This window comes from Typopeltis vanoorti, chromosome 17 (genome assembly GCF_054136105.1).
Source record: "Typopeltis vanoorti isolate ZY-2024b chromosome 17, IOZ_Tvanoo_1.0, whole genome shotgun sequence".
Classification (NCBI taxonomy): domain Eukaryota; kingdom Metazoa; phylum Arthropoda; class Arachnida; order Uropygi; family Thelyphonidae; genus Typopeltis; species Typopeltis vanoorti.
The window spans coordinates 9,821,757-9,841,524 of NC_143565.1; the positions used below are offsets into that span (position 1 = coordinate 9,821,757).

Here is a 19,768-nt window from a genome sequence, read left to right on the forward strand (position 1 = left end):
TCGCTTTAATCTCATCTCCTCACCGTGTCTTTAGTTTTACTGTAGCTCTCTCTCTATCATCTCTGGGATACTCTTCAGATATCAACTTCGTCCATTTTTGAGTGTTACGTCTTGCAATATGACCCACCCATTGCTATTTGGACTTTTCATGGCTGTTAAAATGTCTCTCGCCTTGGTCTAAGCGTAGTAGAGATTGACTGAACTACGGAGGCTTTTTTTGAAACTAGTAATTTGTGACTCTGCAGTTTTGTGACATATGAGTCACTGCCGAGGCCATTCACTCCTACTTTGCCCAGAGTTCCTTGAATGATGCAAGCTACAAAGAACTGCAAGGAAGAAATGTTTTAACCCTTCTTTGACGGGTTGTAATATGATGGAATGTTTGTGGAAAGAAGAAAATATACCTTTAGGTCTTTGTGTGTGTGTGTGTGCGTGCGTGCGACTTCAAAGTACTCTGGGTTTATTTTTCATGCAGTGGACTTCGCACTTCAAATTTTGGAAGTTGTGATTTATTAAATACTTTTGCCAGCTACAGTACATATATGTATAATATTCAACCTGAAATAGAAGTTACATTAGGTCATTGAGTGTACTCTGCCAAAAGTTGACTGTACAAGCGTTAATTTATCGCCAGTACCAAAAATAAATTATTAAATCATACCGCTAGTAATTATCATACCTGAAATATTTTACTTTACAAAAAAATCACGTTATAATAACATTTCAAAGTTGCACTCGCAGATTATTATTATTATTATTAGTAGTAGTAGTAGTATTAAACTGCTATCATAATGCAAACACCTGAGGCACCTAGTGCCTCAGGTGTTTGGTCTTGATTTGGTCCTTATGTGTGATCTCTCCAAGAACTTAGTGAACTAATTCAAGATTTACGAGAGAAATATTGACTTATACAAAGCAGACAGGAAGATAAAGAATACAGCTCAACTTTTTGAAGAAAGAATTGAAAATCCTGGTCCGTACTACAGTATTTCTCTTCAGTCAGAAGAACACGAAGATCAAAGGGATTGAGCTCCACAAAAATGAAAGACACAGTCCTACAATAAGTTCATCTGCTTTCTATGAAAGTCTTAAAGAAGCTGTTGGAAAGCATCTGCTTGAAGGAGATGATGCTAATTTGCCTGAATGTGCTAAGATTTTAGATTCCAAGTATTGGCCAGAAAATCCTGGGAAGCATCTGACATTTGGTGAAGTTGAAATTGAAAAGTTAGCAAGCAAATTTCGCTTAAATGAATGAGAAGCAGTTCGTGGTTTCCGTGAATATCTTCAAGAAAATAAAGTCTCGGACACACTACTTCTTCTAAAGCACACTTTGGACACAATTGCAATATTTTCCAGTGAATGTGCAAGGGGTTTCCTCTCAGATGAATCTTATAGTAACTTCGTCTAAGTCATCTCTGCTTGTACGGACAACTTCTGCACTGATGTTCATCACGATAGCAGGACCTCCTCTCACAGTTCAACTCTAGCAAATATGTGGACTCATGGCTGCTTCGAGGTCATCGTTCTGCAGTTGATACCGAAAGCAAGAAGCGATATACCCTCATCATCTAGAGACGATGAGGGTATATCGGAGGATATGTTAAAAGTGTGGAAGTTGCTGAAATAACATCTTCATGGCGAGTACCCACACCTTTTTCCCAGAAAAAAAAGCACTGATTTTCTCTCAGCCATGTCTCACTAATGGCAATAACCTTTGCCAAGGATGAACTAGCCAATGACAAAAATTCCTCCTGCTTGTTTCGAATGCTCCTGACATTAGTGTACATAAAATACAAAAGCCCCTTACGTCCTTTATACTAGCTATCCGATTCTGTTTGTTACCAGTGGTACTAATTTGGGCATTTTATGCACATTCTTACGCTCAACTGCCTCATTGATGTCTGCGTATGCACTCAACAGCTTCTCCCGTAAAAGCTCTAGTTTCCCTGATTTTGCACATCCACTTTCACTTCATTCGATGACACTTTTCCAGACTCTGAACCAGTGGCGGCTCATGCCTTGAAATCGTGGGGGTGCTGCAACTTTCGAAATATACATACACACTGTAAGTACAGTGTATACGTGTTTGGATAAAATATCAAAATTATGATAAAAATTAAAAAATTAATAAATAAACATGAAACAATATTGTTTATTATCGAAAAAATTATACAGTTTGGTATAAATCAAAATTACTTAAAAATAAAATCCATTATCATAACCGTATTAATGTTCTAAAATAAAAACTATAACAAATGTTATGTCTTTAATTGCAATGTTCAAATATTTAAAGAGACGGAGTAAACACGGTAAGCACTACGAACACTCTACTACTGGCGCGAACTGCATATAAACGACAGTGGAACTGCGCGACGGACAGTGCCACATTACGCTAATAGCTCGCATCTTACTGTGACGTGCATATGCTTGCGCGCGTAGCAATATGACGCTGTGGTAAACACAGTGCTGCTAGCGCCCTCCTAAGTGCTACAAGATGGATTTTTATTATTTTTTATACAAAATAAGAGAATTATATATGATTGTTGATGATAAAATTAAATATTACAAGCAAATATAAATAAATTAATAAATATATTTATGTATCGAGAAAAATTGGGGGGTGCTGCACGAGTCGCCCCTGCTCTGAACACCAAATCCATTCAGATGCAAACCGCCCTTCTTGTATAAGTCCTTTCGCTCATTAAACTCATTCCACACATCCTCAAACTCCACATTATTCATCCTGCATAACCTACGCATCGAATCATTCGCTGTTATGGTCCCTCAGCTCTACTCTGTCATACCGCGGCAACAGACTCACTATTTTAACTCTCTCACTCTTTTCTTTTGCTACTTCCAATAATCCTTTAATATCTTTCCTCATGCCATACTTTCTCCTTCCAAATTATTCGTTCCAGCCGCAACGATCAATTCCTTCACTTTACCACTTTTGCGCAATAATCACCTGACTAACATCATTAATTTTTGCACCCGAGAAGCACTATTTTGTCAGTCTCTCACCAACCACATCTCTTATGATAGAATCGCCGTACCAAACTCGCTCCTTAATTTTTCCTTCTCTCTTAGTCAAGCGTTCCATTCTCCTTTCACACGCTTCTTTCTGATATTAGTTGACCAACTCGTCAGACGTTTCTGCATTCGTTGCACTCCCGCTTCGTCCAGTGTATCACTCCGCGTAACCGAGCTATGTTCCTCATTACAGGCAACCCTTTATTGTTTACATCCGTCATACTACTATTCTCTCGATCAACGCTTTTAACGTCTCTTTCAATCCTACCCTTACAGAGTCACACGCATTTTCATCCGTATTCTCTGTTCCGTCCATCACTTAAAGCTCGACCTGAACCGCACTTTCGACCCTCGCTTTCATAGCATTTTCCGCACACTTTCTCACCACTGTCACTTTCAAACCAATATTCCTCAATCACATATCTGTATCTGGAGAATGCGACGTTTTTTGTGGGATAATGTTCTCGTTATCGGCAATGCAGATCCCTAGGCATCGGCGTTTTGATTATAGCAGTCCTTACAATAACAACAGAACTGTAGCCATAAAAACAAATACTAGTCATTGTCTGCCTGGGGTTATCAATAGATGGCGTAGTCTGTTTTTGACAGATAACATGCGCTTTTATACGTGGTTTATGTTCATCAAGGATATGGAAGTGACGGTAATACTGTGTATGTGCAATGTCCTTGCTATAACTGACGGATATCTTTTAAATGTCGAAATTGCTAATCGTAGTATCTGTCAGAAACTTTTACCGTTACATATCACTGCAAGGACGTTATCTGAGGACTGTGTATCTACTTGCTGAGTTACCGTTCGAGAGAGAATAGCATCTGCAGTTGAAGAATGGACAAAAAAGCGTATGTATTTTGTCTTAACGCTTGTTCAGTGTGAAGTTTTAAATACATGTATTAAAATTTAATTAACTGGAACTTAATCTGGATGAAGTAATTATATATCAATTGATGAAGGTAGCATGAATCTTATCTTTCTTTCACTAACGCACCTTTCCCACCAGTGAGCATTTCTGTCCATCTTCTCATCAAGTAAACAGGTAACTGATTAAGATTGGTAAAATCTTAATCAGTTGCTCAGTGGTAAAATAGAAAGGAAAAGTCTAGTGCATGTGTTTTACAATGTTTTTTATGACTATATTGAGGCACAACTCTTATACAAGTTGATCATTTAAGAAAATGAAAGGCCAAAACGATATTGCGTTATGTGTTTGATTAAGTAAACTGTAACGCAATAAATACGGGTGTGCGTAAGTAGATGTCAAACTGTTTTCTACAACTACGTGTTTCATTTAGATATTCCAGTAATGTTGTTTTCAAGTGTTATGTGTTCAACAAGCGCTATCTCACACCTCTTCACAAGTAAAATAAATAATTATTATTATCGGCATTACGACCAAATCCCTGATGGTCGTAATGTACGTACCCTCAGCAGGTATATACAAGATATTATTATTGTGTTACGTGAAAAAATTACATCATAACTTTTAGGTGAGAGTTTTCCTCCAAAATCTGTTATCTGTCAAGACTCCAATATTATGTATTTATCTCATCTAAGTTGCTTTTTTGCTACATTAATCTACCTAGATCTTGGTCTTCCTCTGAGTCTTTTTCTTGCCATTTTGGCAAAGAACACTTGTTTTGCTACCTCTTCATAATGCAAAATGATGGCACAGCATGACAGAATAATAATGATAAAATAAAAAACGGGTGGGGGAGAATGCTTAAAATTGATTTCTGCTTATGGAAAATTAAATGGTGCTTACTTACCACTGATATTAAACATTTATATAAGTAGAAATTTATATTCTGAAAATATAAGTATATTTCCAGAATTAGATTTTAATAATATTATTATTAGAGAGAGAGAGAGAGAGAGCTTTATATATTTTATATAAGTAGAAACAATATTTCCAGGATTAGATTTTAATAATAATATTATTAGATAGAGAGCTTTATACATTTTATACAAGTCCACAGATTATCATGGAATTTCTCTCCCGCCTACAGCATTTCCATATGATAGATATGCCTTAAACCCATTCCTACTCTTAGCATCTCTCTACCTGCAATTGTTTAATGCACACAGAGCAACTCACTCTGATTTCTTTCTCATGTATACTGATGGCTCAAGAACTAACACCTGCATGTTAGTTCTTGAGCTGAAATGCTGTTTCCTGACTTTACTATCTCCAACCAGATCCCACCAGACTGCTGTAATTATACTGCAGAGTTACATGCCATTCATCTTGCACTTGTACATATAAAAGAAAACTGCTACCAAAAGTGTGTAATTTATACAGCCTCAATGAGCTCTTTACAGGCTATCTGCTCTCTTATGTATAATTTGCATAAAGTGCCGTATGAGGTGTTACACCTGTTAAACATAATAATAAACCTTAATTTTGATGTTTGATTGTGCTGGATTCCCTACATTGAAATTGAGGGATATGAGACTGCAGCTTCTAGATCACCTCATACTTAATCTACATACCGCTTGACAGTACTACAGACAATTTATAAAATCGAAGCTAATTGCTCAGTGGGAACGTGTGTGTGAGAGAGAGAGAAATTTGCACAAACAGATTTCACAAATTTTTTTTATATGTACATATTGCATTGCTAAACTTAATTTTTGTGCTTGCATGTTGCTTACTAATTTGCCTTTGACTACTTATGTGCTACTGTAACCTTTGCTGTTATTTTATTTATATGTAGATATGTTTGGGTCCACAGAGTTATCCTAGTGGCTAACCGCATGGACCTGAGACATATGATTGCAAAGTAATTACATGCCTGGGGAAGGAGTGTCCTAGGTTCGATTCCCGTCAATGACGTGAGGAACTCAAGGATCTTCCTCATCCATAGCCAAGTTAGCCGGCCTTGGATGTGGACAGTAGGGTTTATTCTGGGGTTTTTCATCCTACAAAGCAGGCAAACCAGCCTTGAGAACTCAACATCACGGACATAGGATACACCAGGACGTAGGTCTGACCACCTTATCCTGTGAATGGTTTGAGGTCCGATGATTAACTAACCCCCGACACTGCAAGGTAAAAGAGGGAAAAAGGAAAATTAGATGAGATATGTTTTTGTACATGCATATTGTTTACTAGTTTGTCTCTGACTATTTAAGTGCTGCTGTAACTTTTGATCTTGTGTATTGCTGTAAAGTTTGCTATGGTGCAGTATAACCTTTGCTGTTCTTGTGCCAATAAACCAATCAATCTTCATCATAGTAGCCGCACTCTGTTGTTGCTTTAACTTTCATTGTGTTCTCTGAATGTTGGGTCCCCATTGATCATCATCTTCTGATCCCTAAATCTTATCAGTGCTCATTTTGTCTCCCACAAAATTCCATAGTACAGTATATTTCTGCACTTTGATGTGCAAAAGCATATACTTAGTGATATATATCTTATCAGTGCTCATTTTGTCTCCCACAAAATTCCATAGTACAGTATATTTCTGCACTTTGATGTGCAAAAGCATATACTTAGTGATATAATGGCAACTTCAATAGTTTGTTAATGCCACTAGCCTAAGATGCCTTTATTAAAATCCAGTAAATCCAGTATCTCCTGTATTCCTCCATCACCTCAAATAGGCATAAAATATCATAAATATATTTTATGCCTATTTATACTCTGCTGTAATAATTTCATGACTGAAAATTAACAGAAGCTTATTTTTGGTAATGTCAACATTCACAGTTTAGGTTGTCTTCCTTTTCACACTGACCAAGCTTGTAAAAGATGGAGAGATATTTGGTGTTACCAACTATCCTTTACAAATTATCCTTCTGCCTACCAAAATATTATTATGTATTATTACAAGCAACTCTGTGTAGTCCATAGGCTCATCAAGGGAAGGACCTAAACATTATACCACACTAACCAATATTTGCACAATATCTGTCATACTTTGCTTTGACTTAGTCACCAACATGGCACATGCATCTGACTTTTGCAATCCATTCCATTTATTCATTCACCACTTTCCAAGAAAAAAATCTACTCCTCATGCCCTTGCAAAGTAAAGTCCTTCTTAATTTCCAGAAACATCTAGATGGCAGCTTTCCTCTGTAACTCAAACCCTGTATCCAAGTTTTCTTCTCTATAGAATTTCCTTTACCTTACAGTATTAGGTACATATTCATTTAACACTACCACAGTATTAAATAAATATATCTATAATTTCTTCTCCTCCTTTCCTTTACTTGAGCTGACTACTGCTTTTGCTATTAGCACTTGCTCCAGTAGAATAAACGAAATAATTCTCACTGGAATTGAAGCTCTTAATCCCCCCCTCCTTCCCCACAAATGCCCCAAATCACTATCCAAACCTTGGATCTCCAATACGTGAATTCCAAAGAATTCAGAATATTACAGGTGGCACAAAATGAAAACTTACTTCAGAATCCCACATACTGAGATGGATACACATTAGTGTACTTAGATTTTGCAAAGGCTTTTGATAGATTACTACATAAGTTAATAGTTCAATATGACTGAACATTCAATATGTTTAGTCATATTGAACAGGTAGATCTGTTCATAAACGCATTTTGGAACATCAAGACAATATCCGTCTTATCAAACCACAGAAATCTGATCTCGCTCAACATGGAGTTGAAAACCTAAACCATAGGATCCATTGGGAAAAGACTAAACTTCTACATAGATCTTTATATAAACATTCATCTTTATATAAAGAAAGTGCTCAAGCCCTAATTCACAGACCAAATCTAAACCGTAATGATGTTCTTGCTATTCCTAAAGTATGGGAAATTATCATACAGAATTGTGTAAAATAATTTTTATATATGTTATCTTATTTTAATGTTTTTTTTTCTCTCTCCAGATATATTTTAATTTAATTCTATAACACCCTACTGCACGCATATTGGGATTCCATTGTAATCATGCGCCCAAACTGTATGTTCTTCCTAGTATTGTTTGAATTAACTGTACTGATGATGTCCTAAGATACTTAGGATGAAATATTTACTTATTAAAACCTATTACTGTGGTTATTATGTGTGTTTGTTTAGTCATGAATTCTCCACAGGTTTCATTGTATAATAAAATTAATACCATCTGTGCTGATATCCCATCAGTCCCTATTGCTGAATTCTTATTTAGTTTGTGCAACAGCTCTAATTCCTCCTCCTCATACACTTGAATCTAAGTTTCTTCATTCAGTGAAGAATTAGCTGTGGATGCAATGTTGTATACACCAAATTGATAGCTTTTAGTAAAATGGGCACTCATAGGTTAAATAGCCTCTTCTGCAAGTTTTTCCACTTGGTTATATTATAAATTAAAGATACCAATAAATTATATACTTGGTGTAATTGTTTACCCAAGTGTAAGTAAACAAAGTTTGCACCTGAAGTATTTTCAGGACCGGAACAACTTGTATATAGATAGAGGTTAATGACTTCATATTACTTGCCTTAGTATCCCATAATGCTGAGCATTATGGGATACTAAGGGATACTAAGGCAATGGCACTTGTATATGAAAATATGCAGAAGTCATATTTTCATATACGAATAGCCAAAAGGTGTCGCACCTTATTATTAAAATACTCGGGAGTAGAGGTAGTTGCTGGAAGTTTTTTAACTTGGTTATACTATAAATTAAAGATACCAAAAAATTATATACTTGGTTTAATCCTTTATCGAAACGTAAGCAAACCATTTCTGAATTAACATTTGCGCCTTAAGTATTTTCAGGACTGGGCCTACAGACTGAATGGGCCTAACAGTGTGATAGGCACAGTCATGAATATCAGAATGCGCAGCAGGTCCATATAAAAGTGGCTAAAGTGCAAAGTACTTTTTTTTTTCTTTTTCAAAAGATTGTACACCTATAATACATTAGATTGTGTGGGCTAAGAGTTAGGTAATTCGGAGACCCTTCTCTAGAGACCAAAAGGGAACTTTTTTTAATCACTTCAGATCGACATAGTGGCAGTCTCGCATACTAGGTATTGAAATTTATCTACCATGTTTTAGATAGTTGCAAATGTTTTGTGGCCATAGTTGGATTAGAGTCCACAGTCATTTGTTTGAAGGCAGAGATGCTCTGAAACCCATCTGAAGATAATCTGTAATGTGTATAATGTGATGTTATGGAATCTGTATTCCGACTGGTATTAAAAAAGAGAGAGAGAGAGAATGGGGATGTATGTGCTGGATTAAGGGCTTATTTAGCAGGAGCAACATGACTTCAGAAGTGACCTGAATATCTTGAACTGAGGAATTACACTTTTCCTTCTGTAAAACACTAACCAAAACTTATTAAACATTCTTAAACATTAAAACCTGATGTTTCAGTATGACTTGTTAATTTGAAGAAAGTAATATTTTTATTTCAAATACTTACATATTTACTTCAGTAAGTACCATGAAAGATTATAATTTAATCAATTATCTTCCATTTCTTTCTCATTATTATAGAATGGCTCGTCAGAGAAACAAATCATATAAGAGAAGAATTGAAATTGGACCCAAAGTTCCTGCAAAAAGTACATCTACTAAGCTTGCTAACAAACTTCGTTGGCATATGATAAAAGTATCTGGCTTATTCCTGTTTATATTTTACATTCTTATACCTGTAAGTTTTTACTCTAGTGCATCATTCCGTCGTCATATAGTCTTCCTAAACTATATAAACTTGCAGACTGCAGGAAATTTGTCTACTCCTACTGATTTAGGCTTTCAGTGTGCAAAGAATTTCTATATATCTTCAGGTGAAGATGTGTCACTTGGAACATGGCACATTCCTCCAGGAAGCATTCAGAAAAATTGTGATACCTCAAAGCATGAATTTAAAAATATGTTTGCAGATAACAGGCCAGTCTTCATATATCTACATGGGAATGCAGGCAGTAGAGGAGGTTCCCATAGGGTTGAGCTCTATAAAGTGTTAGCTAACAGTAAAGTAGATGCACATGTTATAACATTTGATTACAGAGGATATGCTGATTCATCTGATGTTCCTCCTAGTGCCTCAGGGCTCCTACAAGACTCTCTGTCTGTTTATAACTGGGTAAAAAAATATGTTGACAAATCTCGCATATATATCTGGGGCCATTCCTTGGGGACTGGGGTAGCTGTTTCTTTTCTGGAATACTTAGAACAGCAAAATGAGAGGCCTGCTGCTCTAATTTTGGAAGCCCCGTTTAACAAGTTAACAGATGCTGCTCGGCATCACCCAGTATCTTTCTTTCATCGACACATGCCTTTCTTTGACTTCTTTTTTGTTGATCCTGTTAATATGAATGAAGATACTAATTTCAACAGTGAAGACAAGATCGGCAAAATAAAGATTCCCATTCTTATTTTGCATGCTGAGGATGATGGATTTGTACCATTTACCTTAGGAAAGAAACTGAACGAACGAGCACAGGAAGATAATTGTAAGGTGCAGTTTGTAAACTATGATGGTGCATTAGATTATGGGCACAAATATATATGCAGAGATCCACAGCTATCAAGCACTATTATAAACTTCATGCATAATCATCAGTCTAATGAAAATTAAGAGGTATTTTCTTCAATTTTGGAAGAAAATCCTTACTCACTGTGATTCCTTGGTTTTTAATAGCAGTTCCGTGATCATTTAATTCAGCTTTTCTAAGCATATGAAACTGATCATACAAATAAAATAATTTTCATTTTATTAGTATTTATTTTTGTAATAAAATCTCTAGCCATAAATGTTGCTTACATATCATGAAAAATTATTTTATATTCTATTCATAATATGGTTGCAAATTCGAATATAGCTGGATTAAGTTGTTTATAATTATGTTTGAATCAAATATTTTGAATATGAAACATTCCATAAATGAGACCAAGATTCTTTATAAAGTGGTGCTATCCAGTTTGTATTAAAAGCAGTTTGCTTTTGTTTTCATACTCTTGGACATGATGCACCTTACTTATGCCAAAAACCGAAACGGCCTCATCTGGTCATATGAGATTGCAAATTTGGAAGATTTAGCTAGTCAGATTTTAACTATAAGAGTTTTTGTATTACTACTTTCTTAATATTTTATGATATCAGATTATGGAAGAAGTATGTATATAAAAACGTATTACCATATTATTGTACATTGAAGTAATTGTTTTCTTCAGTTGAAACAGGTATTTTGAATTCATTTTTTAAAATAATATTGAAATAATATAAATATAAAACACTATATATTTACATTTTCATTCGTTGCAAATATGTAAATTTTGTGGCATTGAATTGTTCTTCTGAAATGTAATCTAACAGTTACTGGTTACTTTCTAAAACTTTGTTAGACATCTTTTATATTTATACTCAGAATATACTACTATTCACTTTACTAATATATAATATAAAAAGAAGCTTGATATTCATTCGTTTTCTGCATATTTTGTATTCTTATTCAGATTTTTAGTTTATTTTCATAGCGGTATATGTTATATTACATCATTAATTGTAGTAATGTCACATCTCTTGATTTTCTGGGAAAATGAAATATCATTCCACTGAAGTGCCTTAACTAATCAAAATAATTTTTGTCATTGTTCTGAGGGATAAATTGCTAATCAAAATCTGTATTGATTGGTTTGTGTGCATTGCAAGAAATAAGATTAACTTAAAAACTGCAGTGCACTTCTAATGCAGATATGTCACTGTTAAAAATAAAGAATTCACTTTACAGTAGCGCATCATACAGTCAGTTATGTTAATTGTATTTTGTCTTTTTGAAATAAACCACCCGAAAAAGTGAATTCTAGCCAATCTTGTTTGCATTGATCTGATCTTCCCAACCCCCTGATTTTATCCAGGCTCAAGACCAGCATATGGCCGGGACGTATTCAAGACTGTAATTGCCGTGTTCTGGGGGACAAAAAAACAGAGTTTCTGGGTGGAAAAAAACCCACTACGAGACCAGCTAACTCACCTTTTGTCAAAAGAGACCAGATAAGGGTTCCTCACATCACTGACGGGAATCGAATCCAGGTCTTTCCAACCAAAGGGTGTTGTCTGTACTAACTGAGCTACAGCGGCTCTTGTTTACATTATGTATGTAATAAATATTTTATTTTGTACTGTAGATACCCAAGTCCAATAATTTAAAAAAAAAAATTATTATTGGACCTGATTGATTTTGCTAAGTTTCAGGAAATATGTTCAAAGGAAAGCACCCTCTTAGCATATTCAGTAATGGTGATGCTTTTCAGGAAAAGACTGGGTTATCTGCAACACAAACAACATGAGTGCTTTTCTGTTGAAGGTGAGTTAGGTCTCATATGAAGATTACAGGGTTTTTACCTCCTACAACACAGATAAACAAAAAAAAACACTCATAATAATTAGCTTTATATAAAAACCTAATAATTGCCATGCCATACTGAGGGAAGACGAAATGCCCAGAGGCATGTTTTAAAGAACATAAGTAGAGAGGAAGAAAAATCTGAGTTTGCAAAAGAGAAAGAAAAACTTAGTGAGTGTAGACCTGAATTAATGATTAGTTATCTTTTTTTAAGCACATGTGGAGCAGAGTATGGAGAAATTATAGGTAAATCAAATAAACCATATCCTGCATAGAAATATCTAGAAAAGGTAGACAACAGTTGACTGACCTGTGTTGACATATAAAAACATACAGTGCTAACTTTTGCAAGTACTCTTTATGGAATAACAAGTATCATAGCATTTAAGAAGGAAAAAAAATAGGCGACAGATACTTAAAAGCACAAAAGTAGTAAACTAAATGCTTCTGTTTCTCTCCCTCCCTCTTGTTCCTTAAAAAAAAAAAACTGTTTCACTATTAAACATATCAGAGCACACCAATGTATTTATCAGCAAAACTGGGTGTGCATGAAACAACCTTTAGGGGATGTTTTTTCTAGAATTTTTATATAAATTCCAAAGTGCCTTTATTTTAGAATACCCATAAAAATACAGATAAAATTTTGAAACAACTAAAGGCTGTTTTTTCCAGAGCAGCAAAAGAAAGAAAAACGTTCCGTGGCATGGTTGCCAACCTCCTTCCTAAGGGATGACACTTGAAGGTTGTTTTAAGTACATCCAGTTTGTTTGTGCTGATAAATACATTATTGGTGTGTGTTGATATGTTTAATAGCGAAACTTTTTTAAGAAATTGGGGAAAATAGAGGCATTTAGTTTACCGCTTTAGAGCTCTTTTAAGCATCTGCCATCTATTTTTTTTTTTCCTTTTTAAATCTTATAACACTTGTTATTCTCTAAGACAGTACTTCCAAAAGTTAGCACTGAAAGAGTTCGAAGTCATGAGGTAACTATCCTCTGTTAACCAGTGTTGTTTTTCTGAGGAAGAGAAATTTCATTCATTTGAATCCTCTGCTGCAATGACCAAATCCAAAACTTTTAATCCTTTCCCTCTGCCACATTCTAAGAAAATTGTTTCTCAAAAATTATATTTTCTTATTACCAGATGCTGACCTGTCACACTCTTTCCTGGACTGTTGTAACAGGCTAAGTGTTCTGTCCTACTTACCTTCACCATATTGGTAATGCTTGAATGAAATAAATAGCACCAGGCATGTTTTAGCTTAATCGTTACTCAGCATCATATTTTATGCAGCCTTTTTCATACATTAAGAAATATCTAAATGCAAACATATTTGCACTGTAGTTTAGAATGATGAATCTTATTTCTTGTTTTGCATTAAAGTTTTTGAATAAATAAGGAAAAAAATGAGAATACAGTTATTCTTTGTTTATCATATAGTTCTATACTTCATAGTTGTTTTATTAGATTAAAAATCTATTTCCAGAATAGTGCAGGGAAAAAGAATTGCATAAAGTATTGAAAATGTAACATTCATTGCATTCATCAAGAAACCAATGGCAACCTCATACAAAAGTATTTGGGTTGATTCTAGGTGTAAACTGAAAATGTTGATCTCGCCATTCTCTTTAGTCTCGTATTTCAAACTCTGCAGTATGTTACCTTCTTAATCAAACTTAATTACACTAGGAAGTGTTTTGTATTATTCATTTGTTCGGATTTAGTTTTTATTTTTTTTTTTATGAAAACTTTGTTTTACTAAAGAGTTGGTAAAATAAATTAAACACTGTAATTTACATACATACTTTTGCTATACGATCGTATAGCAAAAGTATGTAAGTTTTCTTCACTTAAACTCTGATATTCTAGGTCTAGCTACTCACTGATGAGACCTCAAAAAAGGTTGAAACCGGTCTGGGTAGTGACCTCTCCTCATAATGTAAAACAGTACTACATCTCTTAAGAGCTGTGTGTTTTACATTATGAGAAAATATCAAGAACAGTGAGGGATCTTGCTCCACCTTTGCAACGAGTTGCCGTGGGGTGGCACTACCAAGTGGTCACTTACGCTTGGATACGCTGACAGTTCGTCGGCATGAAACGTTACAGATCGTAGTTTTCGATCTTGGTTTCGCTTACTGGCTGATTAACAATAAGGGATTTTTATCTCCTTAACTTATAAAAACAGTGTATTGTTTAATTTTATAAAATATCACCGACACTATTAACTTACTTCATTTAACTTTAAAAGCAAACCAAAATGACACAAAACCTCTCGGTTGCTTTCAGACTGCACTCTTACAAGCAGTAGCTTACGAACACTAGGGAATTGGAGCATTTGCAAGGGCACCACTGACAGGATATTTTGACAATTATTGAAATTGTTAAAAATGATGCATAATTACTAATTTGATAAGAGCACCAAAAACCTAGCTATGCTACTGCCACAGTTCATGCATCATAAAGTTTGTGGTTCTAATCACTACAATTACTTTGTATTCTACTTAATGGGCTAAATCATTAATTTAACTTAAGAGAACCTATTTAAAATTTTAATTGTATAGGTAAGATTTTTTTTTTATTTTAAGAAGTGCCATAAATTTAAATTACTTACAGTGTACTTAGTTTAATATACTACTTTTTATTATTAAAATATAATTTTATACTTAACTGTTATTAAAATGTTTTCCCTTGAAGCCTAAAAATGAATTATTTTTGCAGATAGTTATGCCAAGACCTTTTTACTGATAAAGATGAAATTTATCCAGTTAATGGAATATTGCATGCAAGTAAAATGTTACTTGGCTTGAATATATCTTGATATATGAATACATTTGTTACAAGATATATTGTAGCAAGAATACAAAGGTGAACTTTTGTCCTGTTGTTATTGTTAATATATAGACTGCTCACTATAATTACTCTAACCTGAATGATAAATCAAATGTTAATATCTTGAAACGAACAATTTTTTTTTAAATGCTCACAGTAGAAGTAGCACGGTGTTCTATCATAATCTACATTTTAATGAAAGTGCCTAGTTCAATGTTTCCTGGCTTTTGGACTGTATTTAAATGATTATTTCGCAACACTTCCAAGGAATGCAGAGACTCATCGAGGGTAGGCACCTACTCGACAACTCTCCGTGCCCACCACTTTATCCACCAATGGCATTTTCTGTTCACCACCACTAGTCTATAAATTGTGTGTTCTGAAGGACTATGGGAGGCATTTTTTTCCCCAGTTGTTTGACTGGGGAAAATGAAAACCCTCTCCGAAAGTGTATATTAACCCTAATATCTGTGATAACTTACACAGAACTCATCAGTTCCATGTATTATAGGCAGTGAATTCTCTTTAAGCTTATAACTCAGTTTGTTTTTTATTCCTCCCAACATTGTTATACTAGGTTAATGCCATTCTTTCTGCTTCAGATACCAACTTTTATATGAATATGAAAGCTAAAAAAGTGAAGTTTAAAAATAGTAGCATTCAAACACAGCAGCACACATGAAAGTAATATTAAGAGGTGTAGTTGGATGTAGAGAATTTAAAGAAAATATATTTTTAATGTTTTCAACTTTTATTTTGATATGGTGCATGGAATTGTTTTTCCTGTTTAAATGGTGCTGTTTAGCAAGGTCCTAGAAAGCTAGTGTTTTTATTTTTTTGCTTAGATGAAAAAATAATACACATGTAAGATTTCATTAGTCAGGATGGTGGTTTCATCGCTGTTTATACAGTGATTTACCTATGTTGATCAGTGATCATTATGTATTTTCACTCTCCTCCTCCCCCCCTCCCACAAAAAAAAAGCCTAAATATGTCATTGAATCTAAATAAATTTTTATGGTACATCCTTAATATTTGCATCCAAGATCCAGCTTATATACAAAATATAAGGTCAATTGTTTCAGAAACCAACACGTACTCTCCCTCCTTTTCCTAACAGAGGAAAGTTCTTTGCCGACATCTGATTCTAATACATTTTGATCAGAGTAACTGTTTGTCAATACAATCTAGTGTGCAACCATTAAATCAGAGTTATATCTGGGGCCGCCCTGCTCCAGATGTAACTCAGATTTTACCACCTTAAGTCGATGATTATTTGCCGCTTTGTTTTATGTATTCTTTCATATTTGCATGCAAATTACTAGAGATAGTAAAGTTCATCAAACCAGAGATAAGAACAAAATGTTTCTTAAAATTAGTGATTACCTATTTTTCTAGCATTGAAGTTTTGACCTTTTTTTTTTTTAATTCTGAAGTAAATTCTTTTTAATCTACATTGAGGTATTTATTCATTCATAATTTAAAAATGAATACAAAATTATTTAAGGTTACAATAATACTGTAGATTAAAAAGAATTTACTTCAGAATTTTAAAAAAAAATAAGAAAACAAATACTGTCAGCTAGGGCATAGTCAATATTTTTCAAAATTAGCTCAAACTTTTTTTATACTATATTTCCTCTGTCTTATTTTCCACTTCAGCTTTTGCTATGGTTCTTCCATAGCAGCCACCTTTCTCACGTATCTCAATATGTAGCTGAAAGAAGAATATTGCATATTATAACGAGAACTTGAGGATGAGAAGTTTCAACACAAATTGGTTTGTTATACGATCTAACCTTTCTTTCAAAGACATCCTTATTGAGAGATAGTTTTGTTGGGCTGTTCTACTTTAAGAAAAACATATCCAAGACAAAATTATTTCAATGTGCCATATGCTCTAAACCTACAATTAATGTTAAACATTCCACTTGAAACTTCAGACATAACTACTTATTGTGAAGATGGATGAAGACAAGCATATGTGGTATCATTTGTTAAGTGACTATTACTTACATCACTGAACTCTCATTGTTACTTAAAACAGTGTTTGTCCAACTACAGTGGTACCTTGGTTTTCTAGCATAATTTGTTCTGAAAACGTGCTCGTAATCCAAAGCACTCATATATCAAAGTGAATTTCTCCATAAGAAATAGAAACTCAGATGATTCGTTCCAAAACTCAAAAATATTCATATAAAAATGATTAATACAAAATACATAAAGTAATCTAATTTATTAATTACAGTAAATAAAATGAATTGTATTGGGTAGGACGACTTTCATTGTCACTAATGGAATCGCTGCTATCTGTCTCATCACAATTAAAAACTTGCTGCGGCAGGTAACACTCGGAAACCATGAGCTTCTGAAACTCGGCAATGTACGCCATAGCTGCTTTTGCGTCTGAACTCTCAGCCTCTCTGTGCCTCACAACACTATGGATGCCACTTCTTTGAACCCTTTTCTTCATTGGGGCCATTGTCGTAGTATAGTTAATAAAGAACAGTCACTACATTTAGACAGAAAATAAAAAAAATGCTTTACGCACACACACCACGTGGTCACAACGCTTGCACGAATGTTGACTATACGAATGAGGTATGCCGACTGAGACCGTGCATGCGAGACGATTACCCACAATCCTGAGTGTCTTGTGATCACGTGATGCTTGGCAGACAAAGCGTATAGGTAATACGTTACTTGTATTGCAAGACGTCGCTCATTTATCAAGTTAAAATTCATTAAAAATTTTTGCTCGTCTTGCGAAACACTCGCAGACCAAGTTACTCGCAATCCAAGGTACCACTGTAACTTGGTTTATGCTCTTGTTATTACTTCAGTTGTATTCACTTTTATCAGTCGAAAATTTTTCTGAAAAAGTATTCCAAACTTATGTTGTGTATATTTTTTTAACGCAAATCATCCATCTAACATAAGCAAACAGTATTAGTACTAGATATAAAAGAACCTCTGGGGACCAAAATGGAACATTTCAAGCCTCTCCACACCTCCTTTGAATAGGGTGATAGTTTCCCTAGTTAAAAAAAAAAAGGGCTTTCCATCTGTGACTTGTAGTTTACAACTGCACATACAGCCAATATGGAAAATCAGCTAGAAAAATCTTTCTATCTGAATTGTAGAGAGCTGTTCCTGAACAAACAGTTATTTTACTTTTCGCACAAAATTTGTTTGTTCAGAAATATTTAAACTCTAAATGATTGATTGGCCACATGGTCAGCATGTCGAAAATCTTTCAAATATTCTTGAAACAGTTGGGCGTGTTTAAATTTGTACCAATATAGACAGCTCTTACTTTTATTACTAATCATGTTTCATTCTCTTGAATCAGGATTCTGGCTGTGTCTTGACTAAGACAGTGAATAACAGAACACAGCATGCTTCTGCATAAACATTTGTTCATCCCATGACATTCATTTAATGTCACATCAAGACTGCAGAAGAAACACTTGTAAACTTGGGTTTTAGAAGTAGAAGGGTATTGTTAATATGTGAAAGTTACATTGAAGATAAAAGGTTGTACATCTTTTTTGTAACTAAACAGACAGGGAACATTTAAAAGCACAAAGCTATTTGTAATGAATAAAATATTGAGATCTTCACATACTTTTGTGAAGTGTTATTTTAATACCTTTCAGAATATTCTGCTCTTGGGTTCTTGTTATTCCAATTTTACACTTACGAATGTGAACAGCAAATTGAAATTGCTACTTGATACTAAATCCTCAAGATAGTTTAAATACATAGGAATTTAACTAGAAATAGTTTACATACCATTTATAATAGTTGGCATAGGTCAACTGAATATTGTAAATACTGTAGAAGATCAAACCACTTGGTGATCCCATTAGTGTGTGTTGGTCTGTTTCATGGTTATTGACATTGGAATAAAGAAAAAAAGCTAAATTTCAAACATGCTTTTCACATTCCTAAATAGTGATGTTCATCTTGAGCTGTTTTTTTTTTTTTTTTTTTAATTTAAAAAAAGCTTTATTCTGTTATACTTTCAAACATATAGCACATATTTCAGTGGGCAATAAATAAAAATTACACATGCAAAATCTGACACTATGATGGTTGTCTTATTGTTAATGATTGTATACTTATGCAAGTTTTGTTGTATTTAGACATCTGATGAAAGGGGAAAATGTTTAATACACCCTGTGATATTGTTATATAATAAACATAGCATCCAGTTCAAAAGGTGGAATCATATGATGGTACAATGTCAAATTAACTGTAAGCAAATTGCCTTAAGTTCTTGCCTCTTTACATAAGTGTTCTTAAAATATTGTCATTGAGTGTTGGCTTAATTTTTCTATTGTAATTGCATTAAATATTTTTATGAGAGTTTTAAAACATTTTACCATTAATTGTAGTACTACTGTATATACACTTGTGATACCTCTGATGTATGAATTAAAATAAATGTATGCTTTGTTAAAAAATAGTGTCACATTTGAATTTATTCTTTATGAAACCACCTTTTCATGTAGCATTGATGTTAACATTAATACCATATGTAGAAAACCCACACTGCTTGACAAAA

At 34.1% G+C, this 19,768-nt stretch overlaps 1 protein-coding gene across 1 annotated transcript; it reads left to right on the forward strand.

Annotated features, from left to right (window-relative positions):
* Positions 1-3,755: 3,755 nt before the first annotated feature.
* On the forward strand, positions 3,756-11,193 carry LOC150097136 (lysophosphatidylserine lipase ABHD12-like). Its single transcript, XM_090406786.1, has 2 exons — positions 3,756-3,891; positions 9,512-11,193. The coding sequence occupies exons 1-2, from the start codon at positions 3,878-3,880 to the stop codon at positions 10,596-10,598; spliced, it is 1,101 nt and encodes a 366-aa protein (XP_090262912.1). The 5' UTR covers positions 3,756-3,877; the 3' UTR covers positions 10,599-11,193.
* The last annotated feature ends 8,575 nt before the right edge of the window (positions 11,194-19,768 follow it).